General features: G+C 33.8%; 1 protein-coding gene across 1 annotated transcript; it reads right to left on the bottom strand.

Moving 5' to 3' along the window:
• Positions 1 to 14,134: 14,134 nt before the first annotated feature.
• LOC108808370 (uncharacterized) lies at positions 14,135 to 15,756 on the bottom strand. The gene is given in 7 exon segments (XM_018580529.2): positions 14,135 to 14,431; positions 14,507 to 14,558; positions 14,560 to 14,786; positions 14,872 to 14,950; positions 15,045 to 15,106; positions 15,177 to 15,229; positions 15,328 to 15,756. Coding segments are annotated over 7 exon segments (1,110 nt in total). The 5' UTR covers position 15,756; the 3' UTR covers positions 14,135 to 14,222.
• Between the last annotated feature and the right edge of the window lie 5,318 nt (positions 15,757 to 21,074).

The raw sequence follows: 21,074 nt of genomic DNA, 5'->3' as shown, positions 1-21,074 counted from the left end.
GGAAGGGACATAATGTTAAGTGCCGGTTGGACCGAGCTCTTGGAAATAACGACTGGCATAACATGTTTCCATATTCCCAAGTAGAGTATCTGGGCATGTTTGGATCGGACCATAGACCGATTGTGGCTTCGATTGAGGATAAAGTCATCAAGTTTCGAGGTTCCTTCCGGTTTGACAAGAGATGGATAGGAGAAGATGGGCTTATGGAATCAATATCGCGGGGTTGGCAATCGAGAAGGGTAAATGATAAGGTCGGCATTGTGGATAGAGTTCACTGGTGTAGACATGAGATTTCAGTATGGCGAAAGAACAATCCTCCATATGGGAAGGAGAAAATAAATACTCTCCAGAAGGCACTTGAGGAAATTCAAAATGATTTCACAAAGACAAATGAAGAGGTATTGGAGGTTTCTCGTAAGTTAAAAGAAGCTTATAGAGACGAGGAGGAATATTGGGAACAAAAAAGTAGAGTCAAATGGCGCACCTGCGGGGATAGGAATACAGAGTTTTACCATGCCTTGACAAAACAAAGACGAGTCCAAAATAGGATAATTGGTTTACATAAGGAGGATGGAACGTGGGTCAATTCAGAAGAGGGCATTGAGAGAGTGGCTGTAAACTATTTCAATGATTTATTTCGCACCTCCTCTCCATCAGGTATTGAAAGTTTTCTGGAGGAAGTACCGACTTCGGTTACGGAGGACCAGAACAATAGACTGATAGCTAAGGCTACTGAGGAAGAAGTACGGGCAGCACTTTTTATGATGCACCCGGAGAAAGCGCCGGGACCAGATGGAATGACAGCATTGTTCTATCAACAATCCTGGTCAGTAATTAAGGGTGATGTGGTTTGTATGGTTAACGAGTTTTTGCGAACTGGGGTTTTTGATGGTAGATTGAATTTGACAAATATTTGTCTAATTCCAAAGACAGCGAGACCGAATAGAATGACAGAACTTAGACCCATCAGTTTGTGTAACGTAGGGTATAAGATCATATCTAAGGTGTTATGCCAGCGGCTCAAAGTAATACTACCAAATTTGATTTCGGAAACACAATCGGCTTTTGTCTCTGGGAGGTTGATATCAGATAATATTCTCATTGCACAGGAAATGTTTCATGGGCTGCGAACTAATAAGTCATGTCAGGGAAAATTTCTAGGAATCAAGACGGATATGAGTAAGGCATATGATCGAGTTGAATGGAGTTTCCTCCAACGGATTCTATTAAAAATGGGGTTCTCGGAAGTCTGGGTTGCGCTGATGATGCAATGTATTTCCTCAGTTAGTTACAAGGTCTTACTAAATGGACAGCCTAAAGGGCATATAATCCCAGAACGAGGGTTACGACAAGGGGACCCTTTATCACCGTACCTTTTTATTTTATGTACTGAAGCGCTTATTGCAAACATTAAAAAGGAGGAGAGGGGAAAGAGGTTAACGGGTTTAAAGGTAGCCCGGGCTAGCCCGGCAATTTCTCATTTACTTTTTGCGGACGACAGCCTTTTCTTTTGTAAAGCGACAGCGCAGGAGTGCGGAGTAATTCTTAAGTTACTTAAGGATTATGAGAGGGCATCAGGTCAACAAATTAATTTTGTGAAATCATCGATCCAGTTTGGCCATAAGGTTCCAGCAGAGGATAGAGTGGTTATTCATGACTTATTAGGTATTACCACTTTAGGTGGTATGGGGAATTATCTGGGCATTCCCGAGAGCCTAGGAGGGTCAAAAATTCAGATCTTTGGTTTTTTAAATGAAAATGTAAATAAGAAGGTTAATAGTTGGACAGTTCGGTTTCTCACACGAGGTGGTAAAGAGGTTTTAATTAAATCAGTCTCCTCGGCTATGCAAACACATGTTATGTCATGTTTTAGACTTCCGAAGGGGGTTACGAAAAAAATAACGAGCACCACAGCACATTTCTGGTGGGGGGGGAGCGGTAACAAAAAAGGTATTCATTGGTTTTCATGGGATAAAATGTGCACACATAAAGAAGAAGGTGGGTTGAGCTTCAGAGATCTTCAAAATTTCAATACGGCTTTATTGGCAAAACAACTATGGCGACTGATAGATAAGCCAGACTGTTTATTTTCAAGGGTGTTTAAAGGAAGGTATTTCCGTAACTCTCATCCATTGGATGAACACAGATCTTATTCTTCCTCTTATGGGTGGAGAAGTATCTGTTCAGCTAGATCTCTGGTTAAAAAAGGGCTAATCAAAAGAGTTGGAACCGGACAATCGATTTCTGTTTGGAACGATCCCTGGATCCCAGCTCCTCGCCCGAGATCAGCACAACAAAAAAACTCTGTTCAATTTTTAAATCCATCTTTAAAGGTGGAGGATCTCATCAATCCACTAGACAAGTCTTGGAATGTAAATCTGCTCAATGCATATATACATCCGGACGATGTAAAGATCATTAGAGGTATGGCACTTAGCCGAAACCAACGGCCTGATACATATGGATGGGCGTTTACAGAATCTGGGAAATATTCGGTCAAATCGGGATTTCGAACGGAAACCATATATCCAGATAGAGAGGCAAGGCCAACACCTTTCGGCCCAAATATAAAACCATTATTGGCTTTCTCCTGGAAATTAAAGTGCTCTCCAAAATTGCGGCACTTTATTTGGCAAATATTATCCGGAACTTTACCGGTGTTCAAAAATTTAAAGACACGAGGAATTGATTGTGATCTGAGATGTAATATTTGTGGAGCTGAGGAAGAAACGGTGCATCATGTTCTTTTCGAATGTCCACCAGCTCTACAAACATGGGCCTTATCAAGGATCCCGTCTCCACCGGGAGTTTTTCCCTCAACATCAGTTTTTACAAGTTTAGATTACTTATTTTGGCGGCTACCGAAAGAAGTGGACTCAAACTATTTCCCTTGGATTATGTGGTATATTTGGAAAAATAGGAATAGTAAAATCTACACAAATAGGAATGGGAACCCCCAGGAGATTCTGCGGATAGCGGATCTCGAGGAAACACTATGGACAGAGGCACAATTATTGATACAGGACACTCATGGAAATGTTCAGTCACCTACCGATTGGCAAACTTTGGGATCAACCAGGGTATGTTATATCGATGGATCTTGGAAGGAACAAGATGTATTTACGGGACAGGGGTGGTATTGCCGAACGACAGACTCAGAGGACAAGATGATGGGGGCAATGAATCTCCGACGTAGCCTATCTCCTTTACACGCAGAATGTGAAGCGCTGATTTGGGCAATGGAGTGCATGAAGACCCTGCAGTTCTCAGATGTGGTTTTTGCGACGGATTGTTCTCAATTGGTGAAGATGGTGTCCTCACCCGAAGAATGGCCAGCATTTACTACGCATATGGAGGAATTTCGCAGAAGTAAGACTTTCTTCCCTAATTTCAAGATCCGACATATCCCAAGGGCGCAAAACATAATGGCGGACAAGCTTGCTCATGGGGCAAAGATTTCACCATCAGCTATGTTATATGTCGACTCGATCCCTCCGGTTTGGCTTTCTGAACCGGTGGAATCACGATAGAGTAGTTTATTGTTGTCAAAAAAAAAAAAAAAACTTCTCAAGGCCTATCCTACTCCTTTGATCCCTACACTCATCATCAAGAATCCACATACACACCAATCAACCAACTCTCACATTCATTAAGAAAAATTATAAGTGAGTTCTTGCAAATGGTCAAATCGTCCAAATCATTTGGTTAAGTAAGGAAAGACTTTAGTGCAAAATGAAACAAGATGTTTAAAATGATCTTTCAAGGTGGTTTACTCTCAAAACAAAGTAGCTTTGACATTGCACATAATATATCTAAGAAAGGGATCAACTCATGCATACAATGCTCAATCTCCATTGTCCTACCCTTTTCCCAAATATAAAAATTACACCCTTATTCCCAATGCCAAACCTCACTCTCTTCACTCACCCAAAGATTTCCCAAAACACTCAAGAACACTTCTTACTTAGAACTCTTTCTTTATTTTGATGTCTACTAGGGAATTTCACTCTTTTAAACACTTATTAGCTCATACTAACCTTTGCTAGCCCCCTTTCTTTATTATTATTATTTTTTCTTATATATATATATTTTTTTTAATATGAACCAAGACTTTCTTTACAAATTTGAGCTAGAACTTTCTTTTACTTATCCCTAGTGACTTAATCTCTTTTGAGCTCTAAGAGTCTACCCTTTCTTTCATCACTTTTCACACTCCCAAGATCAAACTTTAATTTACAACATTCCCATCCCATCCTAGAAGCTAGACAACATGAGTTTCAAAGCTAGCAAATAATGGAGACCAAGCATTGTCGATCCCAATACTCTCAACATTATGCACATGTAAAGCTTTCCAAAAAGACCTCACTCAACAATCAATGATGGCTTGAAAGGAGGGAAGGGTTTTAGGGAATGGACTACCACTTGAGTTTGTCAAAAAGATTGGCAAAATAGGTGAGACAACTCAAGTGTGTATAGCCATGACTTAGTACACAAAAGACCATAAGCAAGAAGCAATAAGTTCATTCAGTTCAAATAAGATTGGAGTTGGCTTCAAAGATGAGAAGTTTCAACATTCAATGAGTTTCAAGAGGAGTTTCAAGGCTCGAAGTCTACAAGTTTTCAAAAGAGTGCTCAAGCTACTTGTCATGATTACAAAGGATATCAAATTGAGTACTTAGCATGAGCTTTTTACAAGGTTGGCTCCCAATGCATGAATGCAACCTATATGCTTCTAGACTCAATCCTAAAGATGCAAATGAAACATGATATGAATCTAAATGCTTGAAAATTTTCAATTTTTTTTTTCAATGCAAATAAGTATATACAATGCAATGCATGAGACTCATGACAAGTAAACAAAACAGAGAAAACAATGTGAGATAGTAGACTCTCCCCCAAACTTACTTCACACAGTCCCTTGTGTGAGAGTAAGCTCAAAGAAAAGATCTAAGGGAAAGAAATAAACATGATAACTAATTATTTACAAGGGTAGAGTGACACTTACTTGGAGTTATAGGCTGAATTGGGTGGTAGAGGACCCTTGGCCTCATGTTTGTTTCACCGAGAGAGAGGGAGAGAGGCTGAAGTGGAAATGAAGACTTCTCTTATCTAGAGATAGACCTAACCTGAAAATCTCAACCATACTTACTTAAAAAGAAAGAAAGATAAAGAAATATATACAATGGATAAACATGGGACTTTCTCCCAAGTGAGCTTGTTTTAAGTCTCTAGCTTGACTTTGCGTGCATGCTAATCATAGGTATCAAAAGGGTGAGCCAATGCACCTTTGGTCCTTCTCCTACAAGAACAAGAAACCAAGTGCGCAAAGGAGCACACTACTGTCCATAGATAATAGACAGATTTTTCATCAAAGAGCTTCACTAAAGATGTATCATGAATCATGAGATGCTCTTTGAGGTTCAAATGGTCATGAGAATCAAATGCATTTGGTGGAAAGACAAATTAAACTACAGGTTCAAACGAGGTCTTAACAAAGTAGTCAACTCTATCTCCATCAACTGAATAAAACACAATGTTCACATTCTCATGATTATTTTTGACAAAGGGGTTTTCTATCTCAAGCAAGAGCTTGTCCACATCAAGTTCATCCCCTATATCAGCAAGAGCAAGAAGAGGTCTAGGCTCATTAAGAATCAAAAACTCAGATTCGAGATCAAATGAAGCACATAGATAGCTCTTGTCAAAACAAACTTCAATATGATCTCTAGCAAGTTTTTCTATTCTCAACTCATCTAGTTTCCTAGTTTCACATATCAGATTATGACATTCAGTGATGAGCACAAGAGAATTATGATCATGGGCAATGTCCTCAACACAAGGCAAGCAAATTTTCTCAAATTGAAGTTCTAAAATGGAAATTTCTATACCTTCCAGCTGGAGTGGTGGAGCCCAATCCATTACCTCTTTAAGGTCATAGGCAACATTAAACTCATACTTTGTAATCTCTCTTCCTTCAAGCTCTGCTCGATCCTTAATAAGCTCCAACCGGATCCTTCGTGCTAGGGATGTCTTTGCCGAACCTGGGTACTCCTTCTGAAGCTCATATAACATCACAAGTTGTGCTGGTGTGAGTATACTTGCATCAAAGTCATATTCAATGTGATATTCAAATGAGTCTTCCTCTTCTTGTGGCTTCTCATGGTAGCTTGAAGCCATTTCTACAAATAACAAAAGCTAGAAGAAGGAGTTAGTAACTATACAAAAGCAAAACAAGGACAAGAAAATAAAGCTTAGTCTCAAGAAAGATTGAAATCCTAATGATAAATCTACTAGTCCCCGGCAACGGCGCCAATTTGATATTGGAAGTTTTCAAGGCTTCCAAGTCAAATGATAGTATAGAAAGGTTGTCGAACCACATAGAGCTAGTGATCTATAACACCAAGAATACACAAACTCTCTTAATCTAAGCAAACGAGAAGATGGATGATGGTAACAAGCTAAGAACCTACTAATATGAACAAGGTGATCTCAAATCCAATCTAGAAACTAGTGCAAGAACTCAATCAAATGCTAAGGTGGACTCATGGGACTAGGAATTTGATTTTGGGTGACAAAGATCCAAGCTAGAATGGCAAACTATCAAATCAACAATTTCCTTATGCCTAGACACAACATTAAACAAGCTCTTTCTCAAGATGAATGCTCATTTGCTTTAGTAACTCAAGCATCAAATCTTTTCGATTGAATATTACTAAAGCAATCATTATGGACAAGTCTACTAGCAATCTTAACACCTTTAACAACAAATCTCTTTGGCAAAGTGCATTAAAAGTATTGAAGAGTTGGTTCAGATATTTCATCATACACCTTTCGGGCAGGAAATGTCTAAGGATCTATTTTAGTATGATCAAGACTAAAATAGCATTAAGAAACCCTCAACAAGCAAAGAAATAAGTAGATCTAACATTAAACACTCTAGATCTTCACTAATCACCCTTAATCACCCTAATCCATGAATCCAAAATGTGTATACTCCCTAATCTCCATGAGAAACCTCAAATCCATATGAGATTCAAGGCTAATCATGTTAATGATTAAGAGAAACAAGATATAAGATAAAGAAATTCCTTAGATAATCAAAAGGTTCAAGGTTTTACAAAATGAGGCAAAGTCTAGAGAGAAAATGAGATAAAACTAGGGTTTTTAGGTCTACAAATATATATAGAGGAGTCCAAAATCGTCCTGGTTTACTCAGATTAAACCGGTCAAACCGAGACTAAACCGGTCAACCAAATAAAATCAGGTTATTTTTCTTCTCTTGCGCCCGGGTTACTCAACCCGTTCCCTATCACCCGGTTCTGACCACAGCGACTTCATGGACCCGTTTTGGCAAACCGCTGTGAACCTCTACGAGCTTGAGCTCTGAGTCCTCTTCCTGGCCAAATCAAAATCGAGCTCAAGTCTCCTCCGTCGTGTCTCGCTCCATACGCCGTGCTGTGCTCCTCCGCGAAGTGGCTCAGCCCTCGAGTTCTCCGCCTCCACCGTGAAATCAAAGGACCGGAGCTCCAAATCAAGCTTCTACAATCCGGCTCTGCACTCGTCTCCGTCTTCTTCGTCATGCTCAGCTTCCTCGCCGTCAAATCGAGCCTCGCCGTCGTCAACCAGTCCGGCGAGAAGAACAATCGTCATCGCCAATGGTGGATTTTAGGGTTTTTGCATCTCTGGTCCTCAGACCTTTGGCTTTTCACAAAGTGACCCCAAAACTCTTGAAATTTCATAAATGCCCTCACGAATCAACCTAGAAACTTCCAATTGTGCATTCCTAACCCTGTTAAATGCAAATGAACAAATGTATGCACTATATACATATAAATGCATCCTAAAATAATTAATATGACATGAAATGAGTAGCTAAAAACTATAAAAATCACTATATATCACAGATCATAGATCTATGTGTTAAATTGTAATATAAAAATCTTATAATAAATATTAAAAATGTGATAAAATTAGCAAATATCACGCGTGAAACACGAAAAAATGAGATACCAAATATATTATATATACAAATGCATAATTGTAATATTAAAAATTTAAATGACGAATAGTTATAATTTGGGTATTATAGTTTAAGACCGGCAACCAGTTTCTGAACTTCGTAGTATGAACCCGGTGCAACATTATCCTCAGGTAGAATGCCTTTGACAAAATCAGTAATCGCATCCATACATTCTTCAGCCAAATTATAGTCTGTCTTAATACCCATTAATCTAGTTGCAGATGATAAGGCTGAATGACCATCTCTACAATTTTGATACAAAGGTTGTTTTCATGCATCCAACATGTCAAAAAATTTCCTAGATTCGGGATTTGGTTCTTCTCCTCTATAATGATCATGTACCATCTGCTCAGTACCTACACCATAATCTATATTCGTTCTAGATTCTTCTAACCTAATATCCGGCTGAAATTCACTAATAGGCTGAGGTTCGCTAGTACTACCATATTCATAACCAGTTTCCCCATGAAGATACCAAACTTTATAATTACGTGAAAACCCTTTCATATACAAATGAGTCCAAACATTAAATTCTTCTATAACTTTATTATTATTGCAACTAGAGCAGGGACATCTTAACATACCATTTTTTGCATCTGGTTGTTGTTGAACAAGCCTCATGAATTCTTTAATCCCTTGAACGTATTCTTCCGTAAGCAATTTTGTGTTGGGATCCAAATGAGGTTTATCCATCCATGAACGATAATAACCTCCTGAAGACATGATTTTTACGGAATTGTTATGATCAAAGAGAATGAAGAGAGAATGAGGAGTGAAGAGTTGAAACGAGGAGGGGTTGAATTTATAGGAAATTGGTTACGGCTTTCCGACGACTTTCTGACGGAATTCCGACGGACATAAAGTAGTGCGTCGGAATTCCGTCGGTATTTACAAATTTCAAACGGTTATAAAACGGTCATATGGATTTGTCGGCAACGGTCACATAGTCCGTCAGAAATTCGTCGGTATTTTCTGACGGAATACCGACGACCACAACGGTTATATTTGTTGATCGGAATATCGTCGGATAGTCGTCGGTATATACCGACGAACCACGGTTCGTCAGAATTCCGTTGGTATATTCCGACGGAATACCGACGACCGCAACGGATATATTTGTTGATCGGAATATCGTCGGATAGTCATCGGTATATACCGACGAACCCTATTTCGTTAGAATTCCGTCGGAATATACCGACGGAATTCCGACGACCTCATATTTTTGGCTTTCGTCGGAAATTGGTCGGAAAATCGTCAAATTTGTCCGACGACATTTTGGTCCGTCGGAACCTCCGTCGGAATTCAGCATGTTTTCTTGTAGTGTTTAAAGAATACATACTGCTTAAATTAGACTAAATATTTTGAAACATTTAATAAATGTTTTGATATATTTCAGTTACCAACCCGCTCGTAGGGCGGACTAACCCTAGTAGTACATATAGGATTGATATTTATTTTATAGACCTACTCATAAAATATAGGTTAGTGGCTTAGATTAGCAGAATAGCACATATAGCATAATAGTAAACAATCAAGCAGTCAATGTCTTATAATATAAGAAATTTATGAAGATATATTTGCACTGAGCCCAATGTGGTCAATTGATCCTGGTTCCGACAACTTCAGCCACAACTGCCTTATCACAAGAAAAAAACTTGAAAGATTTTTTTTTTTTAAGTTACTTGAAGAAGATGAGTATCAAGTAATTATAAGGAACACCATATGGGTCTTGCTAGTTCCACACAGCTCCTCAAACGATTCATTATCGTCAAAGGAATTCTTCTATGGATGTCTATTGAAGATGTTCTACTTGACTATTTGGACGATTAGAGGTTTGATCTCAAAATAATGCATTGTGAAATTGGGGGTCGAATGAGCAACATTATTGCTAGTCCCAAATTGTTGGTCCTTAGGTTTTTTTAATAAGATTCTGGTGTTAAAGACAATTGTTAAGGACAGTCCTTTAATTTTCGATTATTGCTAGGACTTTTAGTGGTCCTTAAGTTTTTTTTTTATATAATTAGTGATATAAAAAGATAAGTTTTAAATAAAACATTACACATTTAAATAGAGAAGACAAGAAAATTACAAAGAAGGGAAAAAATAACAAACATCATAAATGAAAGCAAACAAACATTTTATTGAATTCATAGAAACATAAATATTATATAAAATTTGCAAGATGTCCAAATTTGTCTCATATATTTTCAATCAAATCTTCTTTTAATTGTTGATGGATTTGTCGATCTTAAACTTCTTTGCGACGACCATTTATTTGGCCGTGTCTTGTAGATTTTTTAACGGTAAATGTAAAATTTTCATCTTGAAATTTCTCAACAGTGCGTGCATCTCGTTCATCTTCGACAATCATATTATGGAGGATGAGACATGCTTTCATAATATTTGAATTTTTTTTTTCATCCCGTAAATTAGAAGGATTTTTAACAACGGCGAACGTAACCTGCAAGACCCCAAAGGCACGCTCAACATCTTTTCGAACGGATTCTTGTTTTTTAGCAAATAAAGAATGTTTCGGAGTTTGTGGTAGTCGGATTGATTGAATAAAAGTCATCCATTTTGGATAAATACCATCCGTGAGATAGTAAGCCAAATTGTACTCACTCCCGTTGACATGAAAGTTTACTTTCGGAGCTATCCCGTCAATAATGTCATCAAAAACAGGGGATCTATCAAGAATATTAAGATCGTTCATAGTACCGCCGAGGAGAACCGTCGAGAAAGAGGACCGCCGTCGAGACAGAAGCCAAAGAGAACCGTCGAGAACGAACCACCGTCGAGACCGAACCAATCGCCTTCTCAATCGCCTTCTTTGAGCAACAGATTTCGAAAAAAAGAAAAAATGAAGTTATAATCGAAACCGATGAAACGCGTTGTTTCCATTCCTAATTACCATCGCCCACTAAAAATACGACACGTGCCTCCTAAGGATGTCCACATTTGTCTCTTAGCTAAGGGACGTCCCAAAATATATCGACTCATTTTTTATTTTCTTTTCGCGACTTTAAATCTAAGGACGCTCTAACATACGAGCGATAATGTTGCTCTTACCATTCTTGTGCTTGAAACTCTCCCAAAGATCTTGCTCTTATCAGTGTTGCAAGAAAAAAAGATCTTGCTCTTATCTTTTTAACATGTCTTAGACCATACTCAGTTTTAATTCGCGTATTTGATGGGACAGCACCGGTTAATCCCATAAACTGTTTCATCCTAGGGTTTGGTACTGCACCGATCGGACTCGGAGCAAGTGGCTGGCCTATTGTTCTTCGCTATCCTAGTTATCCCCAACTCGTTCATCTATCAAATCAACCACAACTCTGCTTCAAATAATTTTTCTCTTTTAACAATACTAAATAAAACAATTATTTATTTCATATTTTTAAGGAATATTATCTTTGTTCACAATACGGCATTTATTATTTATAATTTAATATATACACAACCAAAATTACAATACTACTGAATATTATACCAACAAAAATAACAAATACACAACGTATACCAACACCAATTTAATTTTATTGCATACACAGGTGCAACCTCTTTAATAATAGCAAAATTATCGCTCTTTTTTTATTCATATTACATGCACAGGTGTATAAATAAAAATCAAACCCTTCCGGATCATCTATACTATTAAAAGAGAAACATTCTGAAAAAATCTACTTAAATAAGGTTGGTTGATCCTTTCATTAACTAATAATATTTTGGTATTACCATAATATTTGAAAACAATCTGTAGCCTATAATTTCTCTAACAATCATTTAATTTGGGACAATTTCATTTATTATAAGTACTATTAGCTTTTATCCTAAATACGATGCGTAACATTAATTTCGACTACTACACAAAATCTAAACGTCGGCTTCTTACTATATTTGAATTCAGAGAATATTTATGCAGACATATGAACATGTAGCATAATTTGTCTTCTTATCAACATTTTTAAAAAATGTTTTCCGGTGCAAAGCGTTTGAATTTTACAAAGCACTATGTGTTCACGAAGTTTATATATGATTTTTTCACCTAATAATAATTCAACGTAAAACCACAATCTAGACAATTAGATGATTATACATCGCCAGCTTACCACTTGGTGTTAGAAAGTTAGTCAGCTTAAGTTAATTATTCTATACTATTTATATAGATACTCCCATCAAATATTCCTCCATATAGATGAAGTAATCTTTATTTTGAATGTATTGATCAGATTTGAAAATATACTTAACTAAATTTCGGATTTGCTAATAAAAGAGAATCCAAAAACCTAATAAATGAGAGTCTTTTAACTAAAATCAATGCAACTTACTATTTTTATGTTTTGCAAAAAAAAACCTTTTTGCAACAACTTCAATCTTGATATAGTTGATTACGTAATTTTTGGTATTGGTAATAATATTGTAATTTATTGTTAATTAAAAACTGTATATAAAAATATTCTAAATGTGATTTCACTAAGATTACATATTTGTGAGAAATGATCCAAAAATTTAACAAATAACTAATAAAGTGAATATGTTTTATTCATCAACCAATATATTATCTATATTACTAAAACAGTAATATTAATATTTTCCATGTATTGAAAATGTCAATTTTTTCCAAAAGTACCTCTAAATTTACAAAGAAAAATTAATTTCATTAGTAGCAACCTTTTCTTTGGGTTTAAAACTATATACACCCATTAGTTTAATTCGTTGTATATACGATCCATTAAAAAGGCTCATTTCATCAATCATAAATTTAATTTATTAATAGTCATAAAATGATTGTATTCTTCTAAAAAAAATAAATAAATTATCTACATTATAATTTTAATAGTATTGGTCACTACAAAACCTATAAATTAAAATGCATAGTATTAATAAAATGAATTTACTTTATATGACAAATTCAAATTATTCAATTTTTTGTACTATTATAAAGTATATGAAAATTTTAATCAGTTTTTAGAAAAATATTATCAAATTTTTCTGGATTTTTTTCAGGCCAACCTGTGTTGAATCACAGGTTAATGGTAAAATTTTGGGTTTTATGGATTTTATTTAATAGATTTCGTTAAATCTGAATTTGTGGAAATATATCAAGTGATAGAATCCTAGAATGTTGTGAAGAACATAAGTCAGTCCGTTATATACGGCCGCATGTCCAGATCGGGGTTCCGTTGTGAAAACAATATTAATGTTTAGTTCATCTATAAATCACATATGTACCCTACTAAAAGAGTTAAATAATTAAAAATGATTTTCTCGCACCATTTAAATGTAAATGCACTATTAATCATCAGTATTTGGTTCGGGTGTTTTGGTTTTTTGTTTTTTTAGTTCTAAATTTTTTGGAACCGTTCATGTAATTACAAAGTTAGGCTGGTTTCAGTTTTTGGTCTGGTAGAAAAACTTAGAACCGACTAATATCCAAAAATTCAGGTCCAATTCGGTTCTGATTCAATTTTGTTTTCTCAGATAATTTTGGATTTATAGATAAAAATAGCAGATAATTTGGGTTTTCAGTTCAAATATTGAGTAATTCGGTTGTTCAGATAAAAAATATTAGATAATTTAAATATTTTCAATATTTGAATATTAAAAATATTCGAATAATTCAAAATTTTTGGTAATTCAATTTCTAAATAGTATTTTTAGGATATTTTGTTATTTAGAAATTAAATAAAATTAATATTTATTGGTATATAATTTGTATTTTAAAAATTCAGGTACAATTTGGTTATGGATTCGATCTTAGTTTTTATTTTGTTTCAGAGATACAGGATTTCTCCAGTATTTATGAAATTCAGTTTAGTTTTGGATTCAATTTTTGTCGTTTGGTTTGCAGTTTCGAAAAAAATGTATTTGAAGTTTAACTTATCTTATATAGAAATTCATTTTAAATAAAATTATTTAATTTCAAAAACAAATCCGCGCTTTTTAAGCGCGGATCAAATTCTAGTAATAATATTATTAGCTAAAATTTATTAGTTATTATTTTTAAAGGATTTTATATGGGTTAGATCTGATTAAGCAAAATGTTTTTAAAAAAACAGAGAAATATACAATTTTATATCAATCATCATGTCTTTTTATATTAATATTTGTTACACTCATCATCCCTAAGTTCTAATATAAACTCCAATAATTATAAAACCATCGTCGCATTGAAATGCGCTCTCTCTCCGACATTTATACTCTAGACTCTTTTCTTTTCATGCTTCATATTCTTCTTCTTCTTCACGTTATCTTTCACAGGGATGACGTCCACACGGCTCATCTGAAGTTGAAACGCCGGAACAATCTTGCTTCCGCAGCTACAAAAACTTCCTAACCAGTCAAAGCTTCCAAGTCTAGCTTTACACTTGGGACACAATAACTTTCCTTCCGGCACATCATCTGCCACAGCTAACATAGGGAAAGAAGATCAGACTAATCAAGAATCCAATACAGATCTACAATCCTTGTGATTAAGAGTATTACCTCCATTCATCCAATTGAGAGGCTCTACGAACATAGAAGTACATTTTTTTCGTCTGATCACCGGTATCCTTGTTGTGAACTTCTCCCATCATGTTTTTAAACATGTCATCAAACTCTAAACCAGCTTCACCAGGAGTGTGATCAATGACTTGCTCCTGAAACAACAAAACATTCTTGCATTTCTTGCACTCGTACGTACTACCACTACCCTGATTTGACATTCCTGGATCAGCCCTTAACTTTAGTTTGTCAAATCTCTTATCTTTGCTGTATAAATAACCTGGTATAACAAAACAACCAAACATCATATAATCAGATACATGACCAGACGTGAATGCACTTATTATGATAAAATAAATCAAAACCTAAAGTTTTTAGACGGAAGTGCTTGTAAATAGGGCTGGATCGGTCAACTTTGAAGTTCATTCTTTCAAACAAATCCAACTGCAAGATGTAAAAACGTTGATTATGAAAATTACATCAATTCACAGATGTGTAAACTAAACTCTATATATATATCAAATAATTTAGTCTTCACCTGTTTTAAGAAGCCAAGATTGGGTCTAGCGTGAGCACTTTGCTTCAGTGACGCCAACGCATCTGTAAAAACATAACAACATATCAATTAAAGGGACTCATGAGAGATCGTTTTAAAAATTATCGTGCATACCTTGACAAGAAAGCTTTTCGGTCCTCATTAGATACGCAATGACCATAGAAGCACTAAAACAAAAACGTAATAGTTATAGTCAAGATCAAGCTTCAAAACGTTAACTGCACGTAATAAAAGAAAAAAACAAACAATAACTAAATAATTTTACCTTCGAGATTCTCCTGCAAAGCAATGAACTAAAACACCTTTCTCTTGGCGGCCACCATCAATAAAATCCAAGCAAATATCGAAAAAATCAAGCAGATTCTCCCATTCTTGATCGTAAGCAAAGACAGCCATCCTAGTAAATTTGAGATCTTTGCCAGTATGCTCAAGTGAATATAGAAGATTGCCAGATGGCAATGCACTCTCTGTCGCAAACTCTTTGCCTTGATCATGATCATCACCAACATACACTTCCTTGATTTCTTTAGAGTCTAGTTTCACGTTGCGCCATTCCTCGAACACAGATATGGAAGGGCAGTGTAAAACTGTAAGAACGTGTGAAATATCAGAGCTTCCGTTCTTGAGAATTTCAGAAGCGGCACAGATATCACCGAGGTATAGATTTTCCCTAATTAGGTCAAGCTTCTGCATTGTCGATGAGAAGAACCCTAGACACGTTCAAAAAGAAAAAAAAAAGAAGAGAAATCATTTAATGCTTAAACAGGTTTATTGCCACACACAAGAGTAAACTGATATTAACTGCAAACACGTAAAAGCTATGGACAACAATGTTCAAAAAGAAAAAAAAACAATTTCGTCCGTTAGAGAGCAACTCAAGATTAAACACTAGTCTTTTGTTTTGTGTAAGTTTGCAAAAAGGCAAAAAGGAAAACCTTTTAAATCCTCGCAGGTAGTGATTTTTTTGGGTTCAGCAAGCTTCTTCCAGAGAATAACGAACAGAGGGCTAGGTCGGACGAAGAAGAGGAACGCAAGTTCGATGAGGTTTGATGTGTATTTATTTCCTTTTATTTTTAAACCTTCTAACTTGTCTAGAGGGTTTTCATTGTCGTCCTTTGTTTTGTCGGGATCGGGTACATCGGTCTCTTCGGTTCGGGTTGATCGGTTTCTGGGTTGTAATTCGGAATGAGAAAAAGTTACCGAATTGAACCGATAAAAACGGTTCAGTTCGATTTTCGGTTGGTAACCGAACTCAACCGAAATATAATTTTTTTGTCAAACCAAAATAAAAATTCAAAAAAATAAAGATCGAAACTTTCTGAAAATTTGTTTGAACAACCTCAGCAACCCAGATCATAGACCTCTTACCATCAAATCAATTCCAGAAGGAATTGCAGGTTTGGAAGGTTTATTATGCTCAGAAAGGTAGCGTACAAGGAACCAATCTATAGCAGAGAAACAAAGTTGGTATGGTAGTAAGGCAGAGAAAGTGGAGGATGGTGGTTTGACTGACTACCATGGGTTCAAAAGGGATTGAATTGAATAGGCCCTCGGTAGAGGTGGTTTTATGGCTTAATAAACTGCAACTGCAGTATTACAAGGGCTGGCTTGATTATTTATTGCTATAGAAGATTGATGGATATGGAGAGGATGTTTACACTTCATAAAGCACATTACCTTTTTGGGACAGAACCTCGACAAGAAAAGCAGCAAGGTCTGGTGGTTCTCCTTAAACCACCGAAGGGGCCATGAAGCTTTTGCACTGGAACTGTCAGGGTTTAGGACAGCTCCTCACCTCAAAGATATTAGGAAATCTCATAATCATGATATCATGCTTCTAGTGGAAACAAAGATGCTTATGTTTATAGTGTAGTTAAAGAGCTAGGATATGCTCACTCTTTTGTAGTCTCTGCTAAAGGATGTAGTGGTGGTTTAGTTATTATGTGGAATGATATGAGGTTAAGGTTCATTTTTTGGGTAACCAATCACTGAATAAGTCTGATATGTATATAGAGGATGGGAGAAATCATCTAACGCTAGTTAAACATGTCTATCGACAGACATAAGAGTAAACTGATCCTAGCTTCAAACACGTAAAAACTATCCAGAGGACGCCTTGATTGGTAAAGCATTATGCTTTACATTATCCAATCAACATTTATTAGAAAAGCATTTAGAAAAGCATTTACTAAATGATAATGCTCTCCAAATGCTTTCTGGCAAATGATCTCATATGAAGCTTTCGGAAAAGCATTTGCATTTACGATTTATAAATTTAAGAAATAAATATAATTAGTTCATTTATTTGATTTAATAATATCATAAAATTATTTTTATATCCAGAAAATGAAATTTTAATTTCTAAAATAAATTTACAATATAAATATATTTTTTTGTAAAAAATAGTATTTCACATTTAAAATGCGAAATATTATTTTTAAAATAGATATTTTAATTGTAAAAATGATTTTTTAAATAATATATTATATTTATTTATTTCTTAAAATAAAAATTTTGGATATAAACATAACTTTTGAAATTATTAAATAAAATAAATTAATTATATCTCTTTTATATATTAATATGTAAAATAAAAAGATATATATACAATGATAATTTATTTATTTTGTTTAATAATATTCAATTGATTTTATATCAAAAAATGAATTTATATTTTATTTATTTTATTTAATAATATTCAAAATTATTTTATATCCAAAAATAAATTTATATTTTTTAAAAAATTACATTTATTTTTTAAATAATAATATTTCACATTTAAAATTTAATTTAAGATTCATTATTTTTAATAAGAAATATATTATTAATATATATATTATAATTTAATATATATTATTTTAAAATAAATATATTATATACTAACTTTTGTTTAAAAAAATTTGTATAATGCTACTGCTCTACCAATCATCTTATTAAAAAATTTAATGAGAGCATACAGCTTCTGCAGTATACTGCTTCTACATCATATTGTTACTACTTCTTCATCAGCTGTACCAATCGAAGCCAAAATAAAAAGAGAACTTAGGTGTAGAGTTTTTTTTTTTTTTTTTGAACTTGGCTTACGTATTAAATGCAAAACGAAGAGAAAATAATACATGCCAGTATGCCACAGGCCAGGGTTTGTTTTTTTAGAGCCCATAGAGCCCAGTTTTTGACAACACAACAAAAAAGGAGAGAGTGGGCCTAGAAAGAAGCCCAAGATCACATTAGACAGGAAAATGAAGGGGTTTGCAACTTCTATCATACAGAAGGGAATTGCAGAGGATCAAATCAGCCACTGCTGCATCAGACGAGAAGAAGCCGTAGGGTTTGAGTCTCGAAGAGAAAGAATACGATCCTTAATCTGTCTATCCAGTTGGTGAATGATCGAGTCGTAGGAGCGGAAAGGAACTTACCTTTTTTTGTTTTAGACGACCGACTTACCTGTTTTTTTTTTCTTTCTAATTCGGTTAACCGTTCGGTTATTACAAACCGAACCCTAATAACCAATAACCAAATTCAATTTAATATGTATCCGATCGGTTTTGTAACTTAATTTAAACTGAATTATCCAAATTCCGATTCGGTTTCGGTTTGCAAAAGTTTGGTTCTGCTTAAAATCCCTGCCCTTTGTTTTGTATTTTTTACAGACTTTTGGATAGTTCAAAGAAAAGTAAAATTTCCTTTTTCATAAACTACAGTATCGAAACCAATGTTCTTAAACCCGACACTAAACTGAGTTATTTTCTGAGTTCCCAAACCATTGGATTGATTGTGGTTAAACTGCGTGTCAACAAAACAATAAATTTTATTTCCTCCATTTTATTAAAATACATGTTTTAGAAAAAAATATTATTTCAAAAGATACATTTTTATATTTTCAATATTTTTTTGTCAATTAATAATGATTTAACTAGTTGATATTCCGCATCTTATGTGAATTAATATATGCATAAATACCTTAATTTTAATGTTTATTTTTAAATTTTTTTTATTAAATTAGATAAACAATTTAAATTAACATTTTAAACTTAAATATTCATATTGATAATGAATATATTAAATTCTGTTATTCTGTTATTTTGTTTCATAGCTTTATTTATGAAATGTAGATCTTGGATCACAATTTTTTCTATAGTAATAAACAAATTCAGAAACTTGGGTTTAAAATTAAAAACTTATTGTATTTGGACAAAAAGGAAATCCATTGGCACTGGAAGGAATATAAACAATCAAAACCTATAAACACATCAACAAAATAACAATAACCTGAAGATTTTCAATCTGGTAAAAGTAAACCATTTAAAACCGAACTGAATCAAAATAGAAAAAAGGGTTTGGATTTGTTAGTACCAAAGAAACCAAATAGATGTTATTTTTTGCAACAGTATATGAATATGGTTCATCATATTAACAGATCCAACTGAATAAATCGAATAAAAAAATTTATCAAAATATATTAATATAAATATATCTAAATTTTATAACAATTTGTATTTAGATCAATATTTCCAATAAAAATGAAAGAAACTGACTATAATATTAGCCATTAAATCATAAACTAAATATAAAATAAATATAATTATGATATTATCCGTAGATATTGTTTATATCAACTGTGAAGATCTATTTATCTTTTAAATTTCATGATTATTATATATTAAAAATATATTTTTTGAATAGTAGTAGAGATATATCGGTAGAATAGGTTAATGTTTATTAATTATCTTTCATACCATGATAAATAAATATATAATGTTTATTAATTATCGGTAGAATAGGTTATGTTTATTAATTATCTTTAATACATGTATTTAAGTCGGGTACAAATCAGTTATTATCAGGTCGGATCTATTCGGATCGGTTTTTTTCGAGTCCGGGTCTATTCGAGTCGGTTCTTTTCGGATCCGGATCTATTTGGGTAAAAGAAATTTAAATCCAAAAAGTATTTGTAAATTTTTGGGACGGATTTGGATCGGGTATTTTTGGGTCGTTTCCGATTCGAGTTTTCTGGTCCATGTTAAAATGCCGAGGCCTACTTTGGATTTTAAGTCATACTAGATCTTGACCCGCCCTTAAAAGGGCGGGTATATTTTTTGTTGGAAAATTATTTTACGTAATAAAAATTATGTTTTTTGATAAAATATATATTTTAACTTTTTTTATGAAATTTATCTTAAATTTACTTATATGACTTATTTTTGTTATTTTCAATATGACTAAATTTTAGAAGATTCTAAATAATTCTAACCCGTAATATTATTTTATTTATTTTAACCAAAGTTAAACTTATTTTACACTGATTTTTTAACTTAAATAAAATATTTTATAATTTCAACAATCTTGTATTGAAAAATTCATTTATGTGTTTCAAAATATTTTCTATAATTTTATTAAATTTAGTTTATGTGATTTAGTTTTTATTTTAAATGAAACTATTTTTTAAGGAGTTGAGATAATTTCAGATCTGTATTATGATTTTGTTGATTTAATCATTTGTTATTTCAACTTGATTTTATTTTGAGGTTTCATTTAATAAATGCTTTCAAATAATTAATAATGTGAAATATTTTTTGGAAAGATATGGTGCAAACATCTAGGAAACAAAATTTTCAAAACGACTAAGAATTTAATTATATTAAATACTCTTTAATGTTATTGCAAAATAATGACTTTTGATTTATTGTAGATAATGCTGGGAAAAATGTACAGACAATTTTTGTAATTATTTAAAAATTTCAGGGGAAGATTCATAAAAAGTCATATACTTTAATAGTATAGATATCCAAAACGGAGAACTGAATTAAGATATAAGTAGTGTTTTTACATCTTATTTGGATCTGCGATCGAATTAGTAAACCTGGTGGTCGTGTATAATCCAGACTGGCTTATATTCTTTATGTAGTATTATATTAGAGGTTTTACCAACTGATATGTTTACACAAAATTCAGATTTAGTAAAAATTATATTAATTAAAAATCTGATAAAACCTAAAAACCGTTATTAACCCG

This window comes from Raphanus sativus, chromosome 6 (genome assembly GCF_000801105.2).
Source record: "Raphanus sativus cultivar WK10039 chromosome 6, ASM80110v3, whole genome shotgun sequence".
NCBI lineage: Eukaryota > Viridiplantae > Streptophyta > Magnoliopsida > Brassicales > Brassicaceae > Raphanus > Raphanus sativus.
The sequence above is the reverse complement of the archived record's forward strand: the minus strand, read 5'-3'. Positions and strand labels throughout refer to the sequence as shown.